The 21860-nt window shown below is 35.3% G+C and overlaps 2 protein-coding genes across 9 annotated transcripts in view; one reads left to right on the forward strand and one right to left on the reverse strand.

Moving 5' to 3' along the window:
* The window catches only part of AIMP1 (aminoacyl tRNA synthetase complex interacting multifunctional protein 1), a 33055-nt gene extending 18342 nt beyond the window's left edge, over positions 1–14713 (reverse strand). For 2 of the 6 annotated variants that reach the window (XM_032254848.1, XM_032254854.1), the window contains exons 1-5: positions 14607–14713; positions 7686–7819; positions 4955–5068; positions 4269–4436; positions 323–531 (exon numbers count right to left, since the gene is read on the reverse strand). In XM_032254848.1, the coding sequence (XP_032110739.1) occupies positions 323–531; positions 4269–4436; positions 4955–5068; positions 7686–7819; positions 14607–14608 (627 nt within the window). In that variant the 5' untranslated portion in view covers positions 14609–14713. The other 4 variants (XM_032254851.1, XM_032254850.1, XM_032254849.1 and 1 more) reach the window with 4 other exon arrangements.
* Positions 14714–14914: 201 nt separating this feature from the next.
* Positions 14915–21860, forward strand: part of TBCK (TBC1 domain containing kinase) — a 272708-nt gene continuing 265762 nt past the window's right edge. The window contains exon 1 of one of the 3 annotated variants that reach the window (XM_032254843.1): positions 14915–15249. The gene's annotated coding sequence lies outside the window, so the exon portion shown is untranslated. The remainder of the gene's footprint in view (positions 15250–21860) is intronic. The other 2 variants (XM_032254842.1, XM_032254844.1) reach the window with 2 other exon arrangements.

Here is a 21860-nt window from a genome sequence, read left to right on the forward strand (position 1 = left end):
ATACACATATATATATACACATACATATATATCCACACCCACATATTTTTATGCAAAATACAAAAGATTTTTAAAATGGAGAAAATAATAAATATTTTCTTCTTCTTATCCTCATGCATTCTATCTTAATTTATAGACAGTTTACAGGTTTTTGGTGGTTTTATGCTTTTCTTGTTGAATTAACCACATTCAAACTAAGCAACTGAACTAATCAATAATGGCATATGTTGTATGGTATACAAAATTATAATGGAAAGATATCAAGAAAGAGGGAATGAAAATGACGTATGTACACAACAGTAATTTCAGTTGTACAGATTACCTGTTCAAGAGGAACATGATTTACCAGGCCACTGACAACTGTTCTTGGGGCTATTTCTCCAACATCTACTTCTTCCACATACAAAGAATCTGCATCAGGGTGTTTTTTGGCAGTTATGATGCAACCAATTCGAAGATCCAGACGGGAAACATCTATTGGATTAGAGTCGGCACTTCCAGCTACTGATTGCTGTTTTTTCTCCTTCTTCTCTATTAAAAAGTATTTATAAATGGTAAGCATCAGAAATAAAACCAAACAAATAAAACACTATGAAAACTTGATGGTATCAATACTGATGAGCTTAAAAGGAAAAAAAAAATTATCTCCTACATTCACTGAAATAATAAAGAAAAAAATTATCCAAGTCATAAAATCTTGAAACCTATTTTAGCTATTTCTCTGTTGTATTTCTATTTGAAAGGTGGTGTGAGGTTGGCAAACTATGGCTCATGGGTCAAATCCAGCCTGTTGCCTGTTTTTGTAAATAAAGTTTTACTGGAAGAGAATCCCATATTCATTCATTTACATATCATACATGGATAGTTTTGCACCAGGGCAGAGCTGAGTAGTTGTGACAAAAGCTTTATGGCAGAAAAAGTTTGCCTTTCCCTGAAACAGGACAATAGACAATCCTCTAAAAACTTTTACTGTGACTGTTTGGAAGGTGACAAATACTTTATTTAGAAAGAACACCACAGTACCCAAATGATAGAATGAACTAGAGTGGAATACAATTTCACTGATCAAATATTTTCCTCATCACTTATATATATTAATAAGTATACAATTAATTTCTCCATTTCTTAGATTTCCCTGAAGATGCATCAGATTTTAGGGTTATCCACAGTAACGATTTAAGCAGGTAAGAATATTTTATTCTGATTATGTTTTAATAATTATATTTTTATTTATTTGCTGAAAATATAACGCTTGTTAACAAATAATTACTTTAGCTACTGAGTTAAATGCAACCTGCAAAGAGAACTCATATTCTTTAAGATTACAATTAGCTTTTCTGTCCAAAAAAAAGTAAAGGCAAAATAAAGCCTTATTGACCTTTGAATCCATAGAATAGAGATAAACTGTTGCAGCTTGGAAGCGTTCTTTCTCAACTATACATTTATTTAATCTTTCAACATAGATTTACATGACAATGGAAATAGTAGGATGGGCAGCCCATGCTGTCAAGGCACTCAAAATCTCTTTTAAGGAAGACACATGTACATGTATAATAAATATGTGATAAACATTACATACACGAAATATAGAAACTCAGTGAAGAATAATTTTGCATGAAGCAGGAAAGGAAGATTCTGTGTAAAGGTATTCATCATTCATACAACAATAAGCTTATCAAGGAGGGGATGGAACTAACTTAAAATACTGGCCAATTTTTAAATGTCATCAGCAAGCTTTTAAAAAATTTCACTTTCCATAAATTAGCAAAGATTTTTTAAATGATAAAAATCCAAATGATACACAAAAATATATACAACAAAATTACCAGAATATACCAAAGTCTTAATAGTTATCTTTGTATGACAAACTCTATATATTTACTTAAAAAACTTGTAGTATTACGATATATCTATATTTGCATATATTTTAAAACTCTAATCTACTTCCTAGGCATCTGAAATAGTTTTATGAGGAATCTCCATTCTAGAAATGATTGCAAATATTCAAATCTATACCAAGATCTTTGTTAATTATCATAAGGAATTTCAGAAATATTTCACTGACAAATGAGTGATGCTCAATTAAGATATGTGGCAGTCTAGCTGGGCGTGGTGGCTCACGCCTGTAATTCCAGCACTGTCAGAGGCTGAGGTGGGTGGATCACCTGAGATCAAGAGTTCCAGACCAACTTGATCAATATGGTGAAACCCTGTCTCTACTAAAGTACAAAAATTAGCCGGGGATGGTGGCGTGAACCTGTAGTCCCGGCTACTCAGAAGACTGATACAGAATTGCCTGAACCTGGGAGGCGGAAGTTGCAGAGATCCAAGATTGCACTACTGTACTCCAGCATGGGTGAAAGAGCACGACTCCGTCTCAAAAAAAAAAGATATGTCGCAGTCTAGAAAGATTGTATGGAGACCACAGCCCTTGTATAAGCAGAATCTGGCAATACTAGTTAGCAGCCAAACACCTTTGGAACAGCCCTCTGTAAACAGTACTGTCCAATCTGGTAGCTGCCAGCCACATAGTTTATTTAAATTTAAAATAATTTAAATTAGAAATTCAGTTTAGTCATACTACCCACATTTCAAATCTTTAATAACCACATGTGGCCATTGGCTACCATGTTGGATAATGCAGATATAGAGTGTTTCCATTATCATACATAGAAAGTTCCATTGGACAGAAGTGTTCTACTCCTATAATTCCATTTGGTCTTGTGGTCTTGTGTGCTCCCTCTTCCATCAAAGGAGAGCCTTGTTGCCTTCTCCTACTAGAAGACGAATTAATCCTGAGTTAGAACAGTGTAACCTCCTTAGAGAATAGAATATGGATTCTACCAAATTTGCAAGAACAGGCTATATAGTTGTTTTGTGTCTACTTCTTTTTTTTTTTTTTTTTTTGAGACGGAGTTTCGCTCTTGTTACCCAGGCTGGAGTGCAATGGCACGATCTCGGCTCACCGCAACCTCCACCTCCCGGGTTCAGGCAATTCTCCTGCCCCAGCCTCCTGAGTCGCTGGGATTACAGGCACGCGCCACCATGCCCAGCTAATTTTTTGTAGTTTTAGTAGAGACGGGGTTTCACCATGTTGACCAGGATGGTCTCGATCTCTTGACCTCGTGATCCACCCGCCTCGGCCTCCCACAGTGCTGGGATTACAGGCTTGAGCCACCGCGCCCGGCCGTGTCTACTTCTTAACATACTTTTTATACTAGAAAAATTAGTCTGATTTGCTTTCATTATAATCATACCACCCAGTGGTGAAGTTGTATAGCAGAGGCTGTACAGCCCCTGCCTACTTCTAACTAACAGAGGTTACTGATATTTGCCAAAGGAACTGGCAAGTGCTTTGGAGACTAAATTGAGTTAGTTCATAAATCCCTCTGCCATGTTATATTTTTCCCCCAAAAATGTAAATAAGTTTAAATGTAATGAGAGATATGCATAATTATTTATAAAGGCACCTTTTAGACATATCTGGGGAGAGGAAGTCAGATTTACGATTAGAAAAAATAGCTTTAGCAGCAAGGTTAAAAAATAAACAAAAAAAGATTAGGCTTTAATATTAATTCAGATGAAAGATCGTGAAAACCTGAATTAAGGTAGCACCTAATTAAAGCAAAGACCAGAGCTGGGGTCTATGTATGTTTTGGGGACAGGAATTACAGGATTTTTTGGTTAATTAGACATGAAGAATGAAGACTAAGGACAGGCAGGTTGACGACTAGATTTCAAGGTTTGTTGCCTAAGTGGATGGTGACATTTCTTCCTACTTTAGTTCCCATGGATTCCTGAAATCTTAATACCTCACACTCTACTTCAGACAGTCTGCTCTGACTGGTGGAATGTCTTTTTCCTACCACCACAGCTGGTCCTAAGCTAGCTTCCCATCTAGGACTTCTGTCAAACTATACCACAAATAGATACCAAAATTCAGCCATATCAAACTACATATGGGTTTCTACACAAAATTCAGCCATATCAAACTACATATGGGTTTCTACACTTCATCTTGACTCTATGTTTTTACGTATGCTGATCCCTCTGCCTAAAATGCCACATTTTTACCCTATTAATCTGGTCAACATTGACACACCATTTAGGACCCAGCTTGTATGTTCCAATATTGTATTGTTCCTAATATTATCCTAGCTCATGAAAGTTGAACTTTCTTTTTGATACCATTATTATTATCACCATCAAAATCTGACATTTTCTGATAATCTAGTCAAGAGCTAAATATGCTTAAAGGTTAAAAATACCTTTCTTTTCAATTTTCTCTTTTGCTTTCTTTTCATCTCCTGTTCCTCCTCTTATCTGTTCTTTGGTACCAGAAGATACGGTTGCTACTGGTGTAGACTGTATCACATTTTCAGAAACCACAGAATTAGCTTCCAGGGGAGTACCAGATGGAAATGGTATTTGCTTCACTGAGACAGAAAATAAAATAATATCATTCATATTAAGTCAACAAATATGATAAAAAATATAAAATTATAAACCATAAATAAGAACTCTTTTTAAAAGAAAAATTCACTGTATATGGTTATCAAGTATCCATTGTCTGAGACTACAAAATGGCTGTCAAAAAAAATTAAGCATATTTTAGCCATTACTGAGGTATCAAAGAATAAAGGCATGATTCCTATTTAATCAATAATTACTAAACTGAGAAATGAGCAGACAAGAACAATAGCTAACATTTATTATGAACTTACTATGGCCCAAAACTTTTCAAAGTGCTGTATATGAGTTAACCCATGCAATTCTCAAACTCTAAGAAGTAGGTTCTATTCATGCCCCCATTTTATTGATAAACCTGAGTCATCCAGAAGTTATGAAGTTGGTCAAGTTGCTTGGATACAGATTCTTACTTCTTTCCTCACTGTCAGTGTGACTGGCCAACTTCTTAACTTCTGGATTATTCAAATTTTCTATATTTAATTACCTCCATTTTGAATTTCTGCTTGAATTAGCTCTTGTTTCAGTTCTTCAATTTCTTTCTTTAGTTTAGCATTTTCAACTCGAAGTTTCTTCTCTTCCCTCAAAGTTGCCTGCAAAACTAGGATCGAGAACATACAGTTAAAATATGTGTGGGTTTTTTTTTTTTTCTGAGTCTCGCTCAGTCGCCCAGGTTGGAGTGCAGTGGTACCATCTTGACTCTCTGCAACCTCTGCCTCCCAGGTTCAAGCAACTCTTCTGTCTCAGCCTCCAAAGTAGCTGGGATTACAGGTGAGCACCACTACATCCAGCTAATTTTTGTAACTTTAGTAGAGATGGGGTTTCACCATGTTGGTCAGGCAGGCCTTGAACTCCTGACCTTATGATCCACCTGCCTCGGCCTCCCGAAGTGCTGGGATTACAGGCGCACTGCGCCCGGCCAAAATATGTGTTTTTAAAAAAGGCTTTGTATGAATACTATTTGAAAAGAAGGCAGCCAGTATAAATAGAGCTAGGAAAATACTAGCTCTAGTGTAACCAAATGTTTGGCCAGTGCTTTTATGCCAGTTTAATATTTATTAAAATAACTTGATATTTAAGAGAGAGAGAAAAGAAGAAAACATATAAAATGATAGTAAAAGAGAAAGGCTTTATGAATCATTTTCCTAGCTTCTATTAAGATGCTAACTAAGACCAAATTACCACATTTTCAGCATTGTAGCTATAATAAAGGGCAACTTAAGAAGCTGGCACAAAAGTGTGAATATGTAGCCAAGAGCACTGGCTCTTGCCGATAATCCCATAACCCCAGCACTTTCAGAGGCTGAGGCAAGAGGATCACTTGAGCCCCGGAGTTTGAGACCAGCCTGGGCAACATGGCAAAACCCTATCTCTACAATAAATACAAAAACTAGCTGGGGGCTGTGGCACATTCTGCGGTCCCAGCCACTCAGGAGGCTGAGGTGGGAGGACTGATTGAGACTTGGAGGTTGAGGTTGCAGTGTGAGCTGGTAGATCGTGCCACTGTACTCCAGCCCAGCTGACAGAGCAAGATCTTGTCTCAAAAGAATTTTTAAAAAATAAAATAAAATGTCAATAAGAGATATTGAAAGAGAGATAAGCACTATATTAAACTGTATTTTTTAAAAAAGTCTGAGACATTACCACACAAGAAAAAACTATTCTCATGTCTTTCTTTTTAGTTATTACCTTTTAAAAGAAGCTAAATATTGCTAAAGTCTGAGTTGAGCTAATCAAACATTCAATGAGTGAAATAACTCAAGGATTTGCTCAAAATATAACATATGTATTAAGGTGTGCAATGGGGTAACAAAAATATTAGAGAAAAATAATGGTTCTCAGCGGGGTTGGTTCTGCTCTGTAGACAGGACTTTGAAAATTGGTGGGATTATTTTTGATTGTTAGTACTGGTATTTAATGGGCAGAGGCCAAGAATGCCAGATGTCCTGCAGTATGCTGGATGCTCCTGCAAAATGAAGAACTGTTTTACATTCTGCAGAACTTCCTAGTGGTCTATAATAAATCTGTATATGTAAAAATCCCGTTAATAATTATTTGAGCCTATATTTTAACTATTCTTTATATATACATACATATTTTTAAGCATGCTTATTATATCCTAAAGTTTCCATGAATCAAGTACTACATAAATCAAGAGTAGATTGTACCTTCTTTTAATCAAAGCATTATCTAATCAATCACTCATCATTTTGAGTAAATTAACTACATCACTAAAATCTGCTTCTGGTATCTAAGATACCTACACAAAGGCAGTCTGACTATACGTCTATCCTAGTCAGCATTGTACCTATTGCATTCTTGGTGATTCCATGTATGTGAATCATGTGGCATGTGACCCTCTTACACTGCCTCTGGTGGTATAATCTGACGGAAGTATTACTTACTAAAATATATATCATTATTACTACTACTTATAACTTTCTATTTCTCTTCTCTATTATATACCAGATTAATATATATTTTTAAATTATATATAGGTGGGTTATTTTTCTAAGAAATATTTTCCTTACAAGATATTAACAGAGATTTCATAAAATATTTATTCTATATTGGGAGCCTAAAAACAGCCAGCATAGGCTAAAATGGCCAGCATAGGCTACAAAAGAATAATAGAAAGGTGAAGAATAAGTAAAAAAGATTTTCAAATCAACAAAACTGAAATGCTCGTCAATGTGCTAGGAAATGGCCACCTATGGAAAACAAAATTCTGTTTAAAACATGTATTATGTCATACAAGCAATGACCATGTCCAATCTCTTCATCTTATTAATAAAAAGAGAGTAAGAATTTTAAGAAAAATAATTTTAAACTCTCAATAAACATTATTTAAAAAGAAACAACCTGGCATGTTAAAATTAGAAAAAAAAAATGATAAAGAGGAAAAAGTTTCTGGAGAGTAAATACAGGTTTTTGTTTACACTACAAAATGTAGAAGAGCATTTATTTCAACTGGTGGCAGCAAAATATTTCCGAATTTCTATTCTAACATTAACACTGACTATTGTGAAGAAAATACATTTAAACAAACAAAACCAAAACCAATCAAAGTTCTGAAGGTAAAAATTCTGATATTTTTCTACATAGAACAGACACTTCTAAGTAAAACTTAAACAACTTATGTGGTAAACATCATTTTTTCTCTGTCAATGTATAAATTCATTTTAAGTATCTCCTTAGAAAATTTTAAATTTTCTTACTTGCTTTCTCCTTAAGTAGAGCAACCTGCTGCTTAAGATATTCAATGATTTGATCTGCCTCTGCACCCTTCTGCTCTAGTCTCTTCAGAACAGCATCATTATTTGCCATTTTTGCCAAGAGACGGCAGAAAATCCTAGATGAAAAAATAAAAGTGACAAATTACACTGTGAAAGGAATAAATTTATACTATAGGATACCATGAAAAAGCAGTATGAAAGGAAAAACATTTTCTACTGTAATAGATAAATACGTTAGAAAAATATTTTTTCTATAAAAAGCAGCAGGCCAAACAAATAGCAGAAATATTAAGTAGACTAATTTCTTAATCTATTTGGAAGAGGAAATATAATTTATACCTAATGCAGAAAACAGACTAGCCACATTTAAGGTTGAAAGGTTTCAAAGAAAGTTTCAGGTACACAAAAAGATAAGAAAAACAATAATTTTATGCTAAGGAGTATTACACCTGTGTTCCAAAGTAAAGAGTTGCTGACTTCATTCCATTTATATTTCTGTATACTGGATGTTTCTACTGTGTAGTTACTTATCTACAATTTTCAAGAAGAAAATGTTAATTAGGAAAGACAAATATTAAAGAGATAATTAAGAAAACAATATTAATCATATGCTTGTTCTGATATGTCAGTATATACTGTGTCCTTTAATTTAAAAATTAAAATTTTAGTTTTATAACAAATTCAGGGAAATTTTTAAAAATACTACCAAGGTACATGTAAGCAAACAATCTGAAATTAATTCATAATGTTAAAGTTTAAACTGTTACATACTAAGAAAAATAATCACATTCACAACAGAGAGAGTTAATTGTTAGCAATACTATGAACTGTTCTTTTTTACCTGATTAAATAAGAATTTATAATTCAAGGTATAACAATGACACAAGCATTACTGAAATCATTCTGATTTTAAATAAATAAAGCAGCACTCAATATTAATGGTGAAATTTTTAATAATAACTGGACATAATAACAGATTGACAATTTCAAATTATTATATAATACCAATTCTATACAAAGAATATTCTGAAAAGCCACAACAAACTGGCTGGTATTTATGTTTGAGGTGACTGTCTAGACCTGTGGGCTTATTTATGAGCATTAGTCTATACTTAAATCTACTTGTTTCATATCAGTTATTTGTTTTTTAGTTTTCTTTCTTAATTTTGACATTTGAATAAGATGCTTTGAGTCATACCTTTACAAAATGTATTTTTCTAAAATGTACCATGATTCACATTCATCTTAGTATTATTTATCAAATATGTCTTTGCTAGAGATATACAAGTTGCCAATTCTTCCCAATCAGGTACACATTATTGCTTGTGATAGCCACATTTCACCTGTTGATATATTTCATCATTATTTATGTTGGACTAAAATAGAAAACAGTTAAAAACTAAAGAAATGCTGTCTGTACTCAGGATACTAAAATTCAGAAGAGCATGCTTTATTTACTTTAACTTTCTTCATATATCCATTTCTACTGAGATATTTTCTCTACAATTCTGGCTTTGCAAACATTTAAGTAACAACAACATGGTATTCTGTGTACACTTTGGTAAAAATGGCAGTTTAAAAGGTGGTATCTTTATTTGAATTTTTGTGCTCTTTTGGTCTATATTTTCCTAAACTGTTAAAATAATCGTCCATCTGCAAAAATGCTCGTAAATAAGCCAACAGGTCTAGACAGTCACTTAAAAAATAAATACCCATTACGTTGCTGAAAAATCAAAAAAAGAAACTCATTTTCTGACGCATACAAAAACATTTAAAAAATCTTCTGAGACTAACAGTAATTTGCAAAACAGAGATAATAAACCCTAGCCTAAGAGAAAAAAAAATACAATTTTACTGAGTTGATATATATGTTAACTATCTGTAAAATATAACTGGAATAATGAGTTACATAAAATATGACTTTTAAAATACATATTAAAGAACAAGCATAAGTTTAGGAAGGAGAATGTCATGTTTCAAAACACACAAACACAAATGAACTAAACACACATATGCAACTGCTAAGAGGAAACAACATCATAAAGAGAAGTGATAAAACTTTTTTTTTTTTTTTTGAGACAGCCTCTTGGTTTCTCACCCAGGCTGGAGTGCAGTGGTATGATCTTGGCTCACTGCAACCTCTGCCTCCTGGGTTCAATCGATTCTCTTGCCTTAGCCTCCCAACCGGGATTACAGGAGCCTGCTATCTGGCCAAATTTTGACGTTTTAGTAGAGATGGGGTTTCACCATGTTGGCCAGGCTGGTATAGATATCCTGACCTCAACTGATCTGCCTGCCTTGGCCTCCCAAGGTGCTGGGATTACAGATGTGAACCACTGTGCTGGCAGCCAGCCTTTACTTATTCTCCAGTCCTAGATAACTGGTTATCTGGAAATATTATTCATGATGCCAATATTTAAAATGTTTCATCTTGTGAAATCTAAAAACATTTCACTTCTAGTTATGTCTCTTTGTTAACATAAGTTTTCTCAAATGCTAAAAGCCATTTGCTGTCTTTGAACAGAAGCCCTGAAAATGGGTTTTCTAATACTTGTTATTTAAATTTTTTAAAAATATAAGTTGGATGTATAAGTTTATGTTAATGTTTTCTAGTAATATGCAGATAATGATCACTAGCACTGGCAGAGGAACAAAGGATTTTTTCAGAGAGTTTATAAGCAAGCCTTGGGTAAATCAAATATTTAGGTTGTGTGACCTCGGTAAAGTTACCTAAATTTTTTATACTTCATTTTCTTAATTTATAAAATTACTTTGACCTGATTTCACCTCCTACTTCCTTGTTACCTCCTTTCAGGGTTCCTTTTTCTTTATATGTCCCATTAACGACAATGTTCTTCAGGGTTTGATCTTAATTGCTAATCTTTTCTAGGGATCACAAACTGACACCACAAAGTTCAGGGATACCTTCTTTTCCAGGGTTAACAGTGTTGGAAATAACTGATGTGAATGTCTTTAAGTAAGACATACAGACACTTTACTACCCACTGTTGTCTTTGATTTGTATTACCTGCCACGTCCCTAAATGTAAGTTCACGACCACAACTTTATACTCCCCGATTTTGTGTCATATGCTGAGTTTATAGCAGAGAACACAAATAATCATGTTCTTTGCACTAAGTTTTCAGACAAATGAGGAAACGCAGTTGAAGACATTTTTTAAAATAATGTTATGCTTAGGGCACAGTGATCGTTTAACAACACTGCTTAAAGCTGAAATAAATCTTTTACCATTCAACCCACTATTCATTTCATTAATCTATGCTAATTATTTCTCTGTGATTTTTCAATTTTACATTGAGTATAAGCTAACCTTCAAAGTTTTAAGTCCTTAGAGTTTCTAATGTGCTAATATCTATAAGGTTTCTCACAGATGATAATAACAATTACATATATTTGTAGAACATGTACGATGGCTGGCTAAACACACAAGTCATTTAGAATACTGTAATAATCTCCATTATACAGAGAAGAAAACTTGAATTAAAATTAATTTGCCTCATGTAATATGTAGTTGGTAAATGAGGATTGAAACTCAGGTCTGTCTGATGCTGCAGCTAACTCTTTTAATGCTCTAGCTATAATTTCTCTAAAGGATATAATTATGAAGCACATTTAATGACAGAATCCTAACCCAGGAATATCTATTAACATTTATTTAAAGTAGTATTCTCTAAAACAGTTTGGGAAATGCTGGTTTAAGTCTCTGGGCCAAAATAAAAAAAAGCTAAGATTGTGAGATTAAAATAGATATAACAATTACATGCACAGTAATTGCAAATATAAAATATTTATGAAGAGAAAAGCACAGAAAACAGTATACCAAGTATGTAAATTGTGTTTGATGAGAATCAAGACCTTTTCTTTTCCTTTACTAAATTAAAATGGTAAGAATGAACATATTTTTTTTTATGACAAAAGCTTCTGAAACATATTCTCTAAATCATTCTGTCCCTTCACATTAATTTTGTCCTTCTCAATGTTAATTATCATATTTTATCAAACCTAAAAAGGCATTAATCAGACGATGCCTCTAACACAGAATCCTAAATACTGTCCATGAATTTACAGTACATCTTAATCACTAAAATACACACAAAGATGGATTTTTAAGATTTTGAGATCTTTACTACCAATTTTGTTTATTCAGCAATTTCCTCAATAGTCCTCCCTACCCCAACTAAATTGCCTGTCATTTCTTTTAAATAGCAAAATCTATGCCCCAGGCTGCCAACATTAGGAATCAAACATAAAAGTTACTACTTTGAAATAAAGTTTTACAGACAGATTTTTAATTGTAGAATTCCTATACTATATAGGAACTCTACACAAATTTGAAAGTATCTCTAGTCAAAACCTCTAATTTCACTATTTCAGAATTACATTTGGTAAAAAATTACATTTTTGTTGGAAGCTTTAAATACCTTATTTCAGGAAATCTAAAAATGCCATCAGTTGAAAAGTGGCTTCAATCCCAAGAAGTTCTATTATTTTATGTACCATTATGAACAAAAAACACTACTGAATCAACTGACCCAGTGCTTTCTTATCACTGAGGCACATCCTACATTATTTATCGAAAGACTTCTTTTAAATTTAACCCTGGAATTTTATCTTGTATCACCCTTTTGTTTCCCTGTATACGCAGTAACTTTTCATTCTAATGCTAATCATAATCTTCTAAAGGATATTTAAAAGGAAAATTAAACTCAACAACTATATACCAACACTGCATATATAACTCCACTGAAATAATGACAATATTAAGTTATGACCAAGTGTGCATAAGTGTGGGCAATGACAAATATTTCACAACTGCCAATTCATCTATAGTGATTTAAAGATGTTAACAATTTAAAAATACCCGCCTATTTCAGAGATGTAAGTATGAGAAAAATGTGTATATCAGAGTTGATGGACTACAGTAATTTTATTCATTTTTTTCCTGTCTTCTCCTCCCTTCATGTCTTCCAACTTCTCTCCCTGATTTGCTAGACAATCTAATTACTGGATATGTAAGACTATTATAGTATAAATAAAATACCCCACACTGAAAGAGTGTCCTTATTATAGTGTTAAGTAATGTGGCACCTTTAAGAACTAGGTTAAAACACCTCTTAGGATTTAAATCATATATGTCAAAAGTCAGAATTTAAAGAAGATAAGAAAAGGTAAATACGCTGAGAGCAATGCATCTCACGACACTCAAAATATGTAAGCGCAGCAACCAGCAGTAATTCCATAGGTCTTTTATCAACCTTTGCCAAAACCTATAAAAAGAGTATCTAAAATTGATTTTTTATAAAAGTTCCTATTTATTCTTGCTTCCCTTACCAGAGAGTCTTCTTTCCCTTTACTGATGAGGACACAGGGAGTCCTGGAGGATTTTAAGAATGGCTATGAGAATGATTATAGAGTGGACAGATATAAGACGCCAGTCCATGTATTTCTAAATATCATTGTCATTAACACAAAAATTTTCTCCCCAGTAAAGAGTCCATAACATTTAAAAAGGAGTATGTCTTGGTTTCCTATGACCGTCTTACCTCACAATAAGGCCATCTTTTACCTGGTTGAGATTTGCAGACCAGGCACATTACATACCTTGTCATTAAATACCTGTAATATACCCTAATCTTTGCAATCTTAAGAGATATTATTTCAGTTTTATTGACAGATCCAGGAAAATCATGACTTACCTGAATCCCTTCAAGTATCACATAGCAAAGCCATGATTTTTACTTGTGTTTGTCACTCTGAAACTCACACTGGAATTCATTTTTAAAGTGTCCTCCAAAGCCTAATTAAATACAATTAATCCTGTCATCTATAATGCTCTTACATATCCAAATTAAGTGCACCAAGAATATAAATGGCCATTTCTCACCACCCATAGTCAAACCACGATCATGCTTCCTCTGGATTATTGCAAAACTCTCCTTACTGGCCTTCTTTCTCCCACCAAGTCCTCCTCCGTGTATTTTTGATAGCAGCCAGAGTGATCCTCTTAAAAGGAAGTCAGATCACATCACTCCACTGCTCAAAACCCTCCAAAATCCTGTTTCATTAAGAATAAAAGTTAGATGCCCTCAAGATCTTCATGACCTGCCTTCCTTGATTTACTCTCCAGTGAAGGATTAAACCCTTCACTCAACTTTGACCTACAGGCTTCCTTGCTATTTTGGCAAGTTTCTGCTTCATGACCTTTGCAATGGCTGATCCCTCTGTCTGACTGCACTTCATCAAGATATTTGCATGGTTAAATCTCCCACTTCTTTCAGCTCTTTACTAAAAGTCAACTTTTCAGTGAGACTTTCCTGTGTCACTCTAAAATTTCAACCTATATCCTTCCCTGCTTTATATTTCTCTTCAGCACTCATCACGACCTAAAATACAGCACGTTTCTAATTACTTTGCTTAGTATGTGCCTTCCTCACTAAAATGTGAGCTACAAGTAGACAGAGATGTCTGCCTGTTTTGTTCACTGCTCTTCACCTAATGCCTGGAACGGTGCCTGGAATAGAGTTGGAGCTTAATAACTATTCGGTGAATGAATAAATTCATGTCTTCACCCTCCTGTCCCCCAGAATACCCAAGTCCTTCGACACACACATTTACATAACAGCAAATACGCTTAGGGATCGGTTTTTTCTAGTAGCATTCTTAATTTAGCCCTGCATCCTATTTTTCAAACGCGGCTCCTTTAGAAGGAGGTCTCCAGCTCTTTCCTGTTTCTCAGGCCAGGGCTGGTCCTAGTGCGAGCGGACTATCCATTAGGACCCGCAGGCCAGGTCCTCTCTCCTGGAGACAAGTTAGAGAAGGAAGACCCCCCCACGACCGCAATCCGCGATCCCCGTGTGAGTGACCCTCCACAACATCACTCACATAAAGCGGCAGACAGGTGTTCCGAGACAGCCACAGCAGGAAGCATGTACGGACAACCATCAGCGGACTGTAGCAGCGAGAAAGGACCCAATGTAGGTGTCTTTGGTGAACGCCTGAGTGTTCTACAGATTCAATCCCAAATTCTGTCTTCCCCTTCCTGTGTGCAGTCCCATTAACCTGCCACACCACGCTCCTCGTCTTCCATTCCCTCACTCAGTATCTCCAACCGCCCCCAACCCCCGCATCTCTTTCTTCTCGCTATATTTCCTCGCCAGTTTGGGCAAGTGGCAGGACGCCAGAAGTCGGGGTCTTTCCTTAGTGTTGGGTCGCGGTGGCTGTGAGGGCAGAAGAAAAGGCCAGGCTGAGGGGAGGGAGGAGGGTAAAAAGCTGGGAGCTGTGAATGGGGAGCCTGGGCTCGCGCTCCTGGCCGGTTCCGGGGAGAGAACTTTAGCTGACTCTGTTGGCAACCTCTGAGCCCCCGGCGTTCCAGGAGCGGCCTCTTTTGTAGGAGGAGCTGAAATGCAGCGTCTGGTGCACTAAGCCGTAGCGGCAACACCTGCCACAGAGACAGCGCTGGGGCCCTGTGTAGAAGCTCCATCCCCCTTGTCTTTGTGCCTGCCTACGTCCCCAGACTCAGAGGCAGGTATTTGGGTAATCCAGTTTCCGTGCCGTAGTGCGTGGGGTCTGTGGGAGGTAGAGGACTATCGGGAGCAGTGAGTGGCCCCGCATGTTCTCAGGAGAGATGGAGAGCCGAGCTGTGGAGCGAGCGGCTTGCTGATGGGTACTGTCCCCATCCCTAGCTACAGCCCGCCTTTCCTGTGAATCACACATTCACTTGAGTCCTTTGGGAGCTGTAGGCACAGCAGTCGCTCTCACTGCTTCAAAGGAAGGCTAGAGGAGGAGGCTAGAGCATCTAAAATCCGCCCCTCCATTACTCACCATAGAGGGAGAATTTCGCTTTGGTTTGTTTCTGGCCCTCGAGGTTTAGTCAGTTGTCAAAGTGTAACACTCCCTTGAGCAGAAGGAGAAAGTGAAGCAGTGGAAAGAGGTTACTTGAGAATTGTCAGTGTCTGCTTTTCAAGGGCCCCTGCCCTGTTTCTATCTATTTGGGACAAAAATAACCTTTTGAGGGAATGTATATATAAAGTAAATGAATTAGTATCATTTTCCTGTTGAAGAAATGTGAAACTTTAATTCATGATAAAACCAGTATCTTTTGCACTATTTTTTACTTTCTCCCTTCGTTTGAGTCATTAAGTTCTTTGAGGGCAGAGTCTGACTTGTTCATTGTCCTTTGCCCACCAGTTAGAAAAACAACTGGCTTAAAATAGGGGCTTCAAAATATTTGTTGAATGAATGAATGATCAAGCCCAACTGCTTGCATTGTTGTTTCCCTCATCTAATGTCTCACCGCAGCGTGTTTTTTTTTCCTCCTGGTTTTCTTCCACTCACGAGGTGTAAGCAAATGTATGTGTGTATTTTTGTGTGTGAGCCTTTTTATGTCCAACCATATAAGAGGTAGTGGAAGCAGAACAGTGATGAAATCTTTTATGCTAATTAGTGTTTTATCTTTTTGATCATTGTGTTTTATTAGGTTATTTTATTTTCAGCTGTCTAAGCAATAAAGGCACCCGATTGAAAATCAAATAGTATAGCATAGTAAGATTGAATAATAAAGTGCAGCTGTGTCACCCGTCCTACCCTCAGTACTGTTCTTCAGAGATAACCACTTTTAACCTTTTCTAATATTAGGTCTGTAGGTTGATTAATAAGTTAAACTGCTAACTCCTTTGTCATTGACTTCTTGAGATAGCTCACACCATTCACAACTTCTCTTCTCTGAATTTTGGAATAGTCATCACAATTTTTAGTTTTTGTATTGGTTGCTTTATAATTCGAAATAATATACATAACTGCTTTTTTCGCATCAACTTTTAAAAATATATTTGACTCTTTGTTTGGTAAAACGAGAAAAGTAATGATTCTACCTTTTCCTTTATCACCTCAGAAGCTACTTTCATGCCCACTTTCCCTTAGCTGAACATTTATTTGTACATTGTCAAGGTTGAAAATGTATTTCTTAACTACAATATGTGTGCTTTGTTCACATGCCAAAAACCAATAAAATGTTTACAGTATTATGGCTTTATAGTTGTTATTGGGTGCATGTCCAAGCTGTATGCCATGATACATTTTTTCACCAGAGTTTTAACTTCATGATTCTTGTGCCATACTCAGACTGTGATATCAAGGTCAAATGGATTTTTATTTCTTTCCCACCAATGGCAAAATATGCTGTAGTTGAGCATGCTTTATATTTTGGACTGTATAATTACACAGTTTTTAACCGTCCCCACTTTCCTGATTGCCTTTCTGCTTTCTCTTGGGGAATAGGTAGGTGGATGTACTTTCTTCACCGAATCTTCTCATTCTTTGTATGACTCACATTGAGGCTTCCATTCCTCTGCTTGAAGATAATCCCCTTGAAGCCCAGTGGCTTTCTGTTTCATTTGAACAGATTGCATTCTAGTTCTTTTGTATTGTTTTTTCTATCCTGGGTTTATATTCACTCTTGGGTGAATAACTTTCTTAGCCCCTCGCCTTCTGTTACTGGGTTTTCCCCTGTTTTCCTGGAATATATCCTAAGGAAACTTGCTCACAAAAGGCATGTGGAAGGTAATTTTATTTTTTAATGTTTGTATGGCTATAAATGATAATTTGCTCTTATGACTGGTAGTTTGACGATATATAGAATCAAAAGTATTTTCCTTCAGCTCTCAATCCTTCAGTGCCTTTAACTTTTTTTTTTTTTTTCCTTTTTTTTCTTCTTTGAGATGGAGTCTCACTGTGTTGCTCAGTGTGGTCTCAATCTACTGACTTCATGTGATCCTCCCACCTCGGTTTCCTGAGTAGCTGGGATCACAGGCACACACCACTGACCAGGCTCTCTTCTAACTTTGATTACCGCTGTTGAGAATGCCAGTCTCACTTTAATTTGTTGATAGCAGAATCATTTTTTCTCTGAAATGATTAAAATTTTCTAGTTAACATTTGATGCTTTGAAAATTTATGGCAATGTGTCTAGATACAAGTTATTCTTACTGTGAATGCATTCATAGGAGTTAAGTGTCTTAGTATAGGTTTTTTTCATTTATTATCCTTGAAATTATAAGGCTTTTTAATTTGAAGGTACGTATTTCCCTTCAGCTATGGGGGATTTTCTCCGTGTCTCTCACAATTTCTTCTCCTTTATTTTTCTCTCCTTTTTTTGAAACTCCCTATAAAGTGACTGCTGGATGCTTGGCTCGATCCACTCACTGTTGCATTCTAGTCCTTTTGCATTGGTTTTCTGCTTTCTCTTGGGGAACAGGCTATCTTTCTTATCTTTTTTCTTCTCTTTTTACCTATTTGTCTTTTTGCTCCCCGTTCTCAGCAATTGTCTGAACTTTATTTTCCAATGCCTCTATTTGGTTTGCCAAACATATAATTTCTACTCTTTTTTTTTTTTTTTTTTTTGAGATGGAGTTTCACTTATGTTACCCAGGCTGGAGTGCAATGGCGTGATCTCGGCTCACCGCAACCTCCGCCTCCTGGGTTCAGGCAATTCTCCTGCCTCAGCCTCCTGAGTAGCTGGGATTACAGGCACGCACCACCATGCCCAGCTAATTTTTTGTATGTTTAGTAGAGATGGGGTTTCACCATGTTGACCAGGATGGTCTCGATCTCTTGACCTCGTGATCCACCCGCCTCGGCTTCCCAAAGCGCTGGGATTACAGGCTTGAGCCACCGCGCCCGGCCTTCTACTCTTTTTAAAATTATTATCTTCTCATAGGCTCTTAATTTATGAGATGAAATTTATACATATTAAAATGCACTGATTTTAAGTGGCCAGTTTTATGAGTTTTGATGCATGCATTCATCCATGTAACCACTACCACCACAATCAAGAGAATATTTCTATCAGTACAGAAAGTTCCTCTGTTTCTGTCTATTCAGTCCCCTCTTCCCCATCCACAGTACTATCTTCTGATTTTTGTTATTAATACTATTGTTTAGAACTCTAGTTCTGGAATTACATTTAAATGGAGTCATACAGTATGCACTCTTTTGTGTTTGCTTCTTTCATAAACTTAATGTTTTTGAGGTACATCCATATTTTGATATGTTTGTTCTATTTTTGTTGCTGAATAGAATTTCATGGTAAAAATATGTTAATTCATTCACTTGTGAGATTTGCATTGCTTCTGGTTTTTAGCTATTAGGAGTATAGTTCCTATGAACATTCTCATGCAAGCATTTTTATGAACAAATATTTTCATTTTTCTTGGGTAAATACCTAGTAGGAGTGGAATTTCTGAGTCACCAGTTAGGGATATTTTTAACTTTAGAAGAGTTTTCCAAATATTTTCCAAAATTATTCTTCCGTTTTCTCCTTATCATGCCTTGTGTGAAAATATGTTTGTGATTTTACCTATGTATGTATCGGCTTGTTTTATTATTGAATTGTGGTAGTTCTTTATAGACTCTGAATACAAGTCGGTTATATACAGACATACATATATTTGATTTTAAAAGGTCATATGTATACATAATGTCATATGTATATATAGATAGATGTAAATATTTCCCTTTAGCTTGAATTTTTATTTTCTTAGGGGTGCCTTCTGATAGGCGGATGTTTTTAATTTTAGTAAAGTCTACTTCATCAAAATTGTCTTTTGTGGCAAGTGCTTTGTTGTATCTAAGAAATCTTTGCCTAGCCTAAGGTTGTAAATATATTCTTTTATGTTTTCAACTAGAAGACTGACAATTTTACCCTTTATGTTTAAGCCTATGATACATCTTAAATTTTTGTGGATGTATCAGTAGAAGTTGGGGTTATAATTTTCATACATGAATATCTTTGAAGTTGGGATTATAATTTTTACATATGAATATATTTTTCCTGCACCATTTGTAAAAAAGGCTTTTTCTGTTGAATTCTTTTGTCTTTGTTGAAAATCAATTTGTTTTATTGAAAAATTTTTAAATTATGAGATATGTGGTATTCGTACATACACATATGTAGATAAATATAGCTACGGAGCATGGAAATTACAGGCATAATAATAACACGAATACCCATTAATCCACCAGCTAAAAACTAGGTTATTTCTCAAGATTTTGAAGCTCCTTGTGGATTTTTCCCTAACCTTACCACTGCTTTAATTTGGTAGTAACCATCTTCTGATAATTTAAAAAAAATTTCCTTACTTATTGAGTATATTCTTACAATATATGTAAGTATTCCATAATTATTTTATTTTTTGTTTTTGAGTTTTATGAAAATTGGCATGTTTTATATTACCTTTTTTCACTCAATATTATATTGCTAAGATTCATCTATGCTATTAAATATTGCTAGAGTTTGCTTATTTTTCATTGTGTATACAGGTGAATGTACCACAATTTATTTAACCATTTACTTGCCATTGGACATTTACATTGTTTCCAGTCTGGGGATATTAGAAGCAAAAAAGCCCTGATCCTTTCTTCCACAGATCCACTGTCTCTCTCTCTCTCTCTCTCTCTCTCTCTCTCTCTCTCTCTCTCTCTGTGTGTGTGTGTGTGTGTGTGTGTGTGTGTGTGTGTAGGAATATAATAGCAAGATAGTGTAAAACGTTTCTGGTGATTTTACTAATTTATACTCCCACTTATATTTACTAATTTATACTCCCACTTAAATTAGAGATCCTATTTTTCCACATCCTTCTAACATTACGTGTTATCAGATTTCTTAATTTTTAACTGTCTGGTAGATACAAATTTTTATATGGTTTTAATGTGCAATCCTTTAATGAGGTTGTTTATCTTCTCATGTATCTATTGGCCATTTCTTTGTTCTTTTGTATAATAGGTTTTTCTATAATTTGTTTAAGGTAATGGAAGCAATATCTTCTCAAATCTCCCTATATTTATTAGAGTTGGTTTGTGTGTGTGTGTTTATATATATATATATGTAAATTATTTCAGTTGCTTCCAAAGTCAGATTTTTGGAGGTTTATTTTATTGTTTGCCCTTTATACTGTAGTCTTTCCTCAACTATCTGATAATTCCCAGACAACTCATTATTTAAGAGTTAAGGAAGGCTGCCTGGGAGCTTTGCGTATGTGTACATGCTTATTGACTGTTATATTTTGTTTTAGAATGGCTGTGTGCACAGCCAAATCTTAGCTGGGATCCTACAAATTCCAGAATTGTGAGGAGTTTGCTCTACTCACCATAGCAACTACTGTAATTCTCAGACAGTTTGTTCAACTTCTTTAGAGAAGAAACTTATCTTTTTCTTTTTTCGTGGTGGGTAAACAACTGCTTATGTCGTGGGGCTGGTGGCAGAGTTGACACTTTTAAACCCTCTTTGACTGCTGTTTACCATTGTTCCTGCCTTCTCTGCGTTTGAAGCCTCTGAATCTGAAGAGGCCAAACAAACCTCCTGGCAATTATAGGTTGTAGCTTATTTAGTTCAGCTTCTTGTGACAATACTCTTCCATATATATTTTGTTTTGTATAGGTTTCCAGAAATCTTTCATCACCTCATGGCCTGTTTATTTTTTCTTCCTTGTTAAGCATTTGTACATTTTTAAATACTATATTTTTAATGATTTCAGTAAGGTTTCTGGTCAGACGTAAGAAAAGTGGTCTTATTGAATTGGAATTCCAGTATATTTTTTATAAAAGCTGAGAAGGGAAAAATGCAGTGCTTTACCAGTAGAATGTCTTTTTAGTGGGACACATGGGTAAAATATTTTTGTGTCAGGAGACCTATTTTTTTTGTTATGGTTACCTTAATGTGATTCAGATTGATATGCAGCAAATTTCCAAATCTCCAGGCTGTTACCTTACACAACTCTGGGGGCCCTATTTATTTTGGAGTCAGTGCAAATAGGATGCCTCATGCTATTCATGTGGAACAACTACCTCTAAACTGGAGATAATAGCTCTATCAAGATTATTAAGATGATTAAGTCAGATCTTGCATTATGTAAAACACCTAGCATAAAAATGAAAACTGATTATTAATATTATAGAGCCTTCTGTTACTCTAGTTTAAGCTTGACTACTATTATAAGGTCCCTGGTTATTTAGTTTCTAGTTGGTATCTATATTTTCTCTTTCCTGACTTTCTGCACTGTATGAGAAAGAAGGTTGTCGATGGTATGTGGGTTATTGAATATTTAGGTAAAGAGAAGAGTCTTATCAATAATACGAAGATGC

The sequence above is a fragment of the Sapajus apella genome, unplaced genomic scaffold (assembly GCF_009761245.1).
Source record: "Sapajus apella isolate SASKATOON/1434 unplaced genomic scaffold, GSC_monkey_1.0 scaffold87, whole genome shotgun sequence".
In the NCBI taxonomy this organism is placed as follows: domain Eukaryota; kingdom Metazoa; phylum Chordata; class Mammalia; order Primates; family Cebidae; genus Sapajus; species Sapajus apella.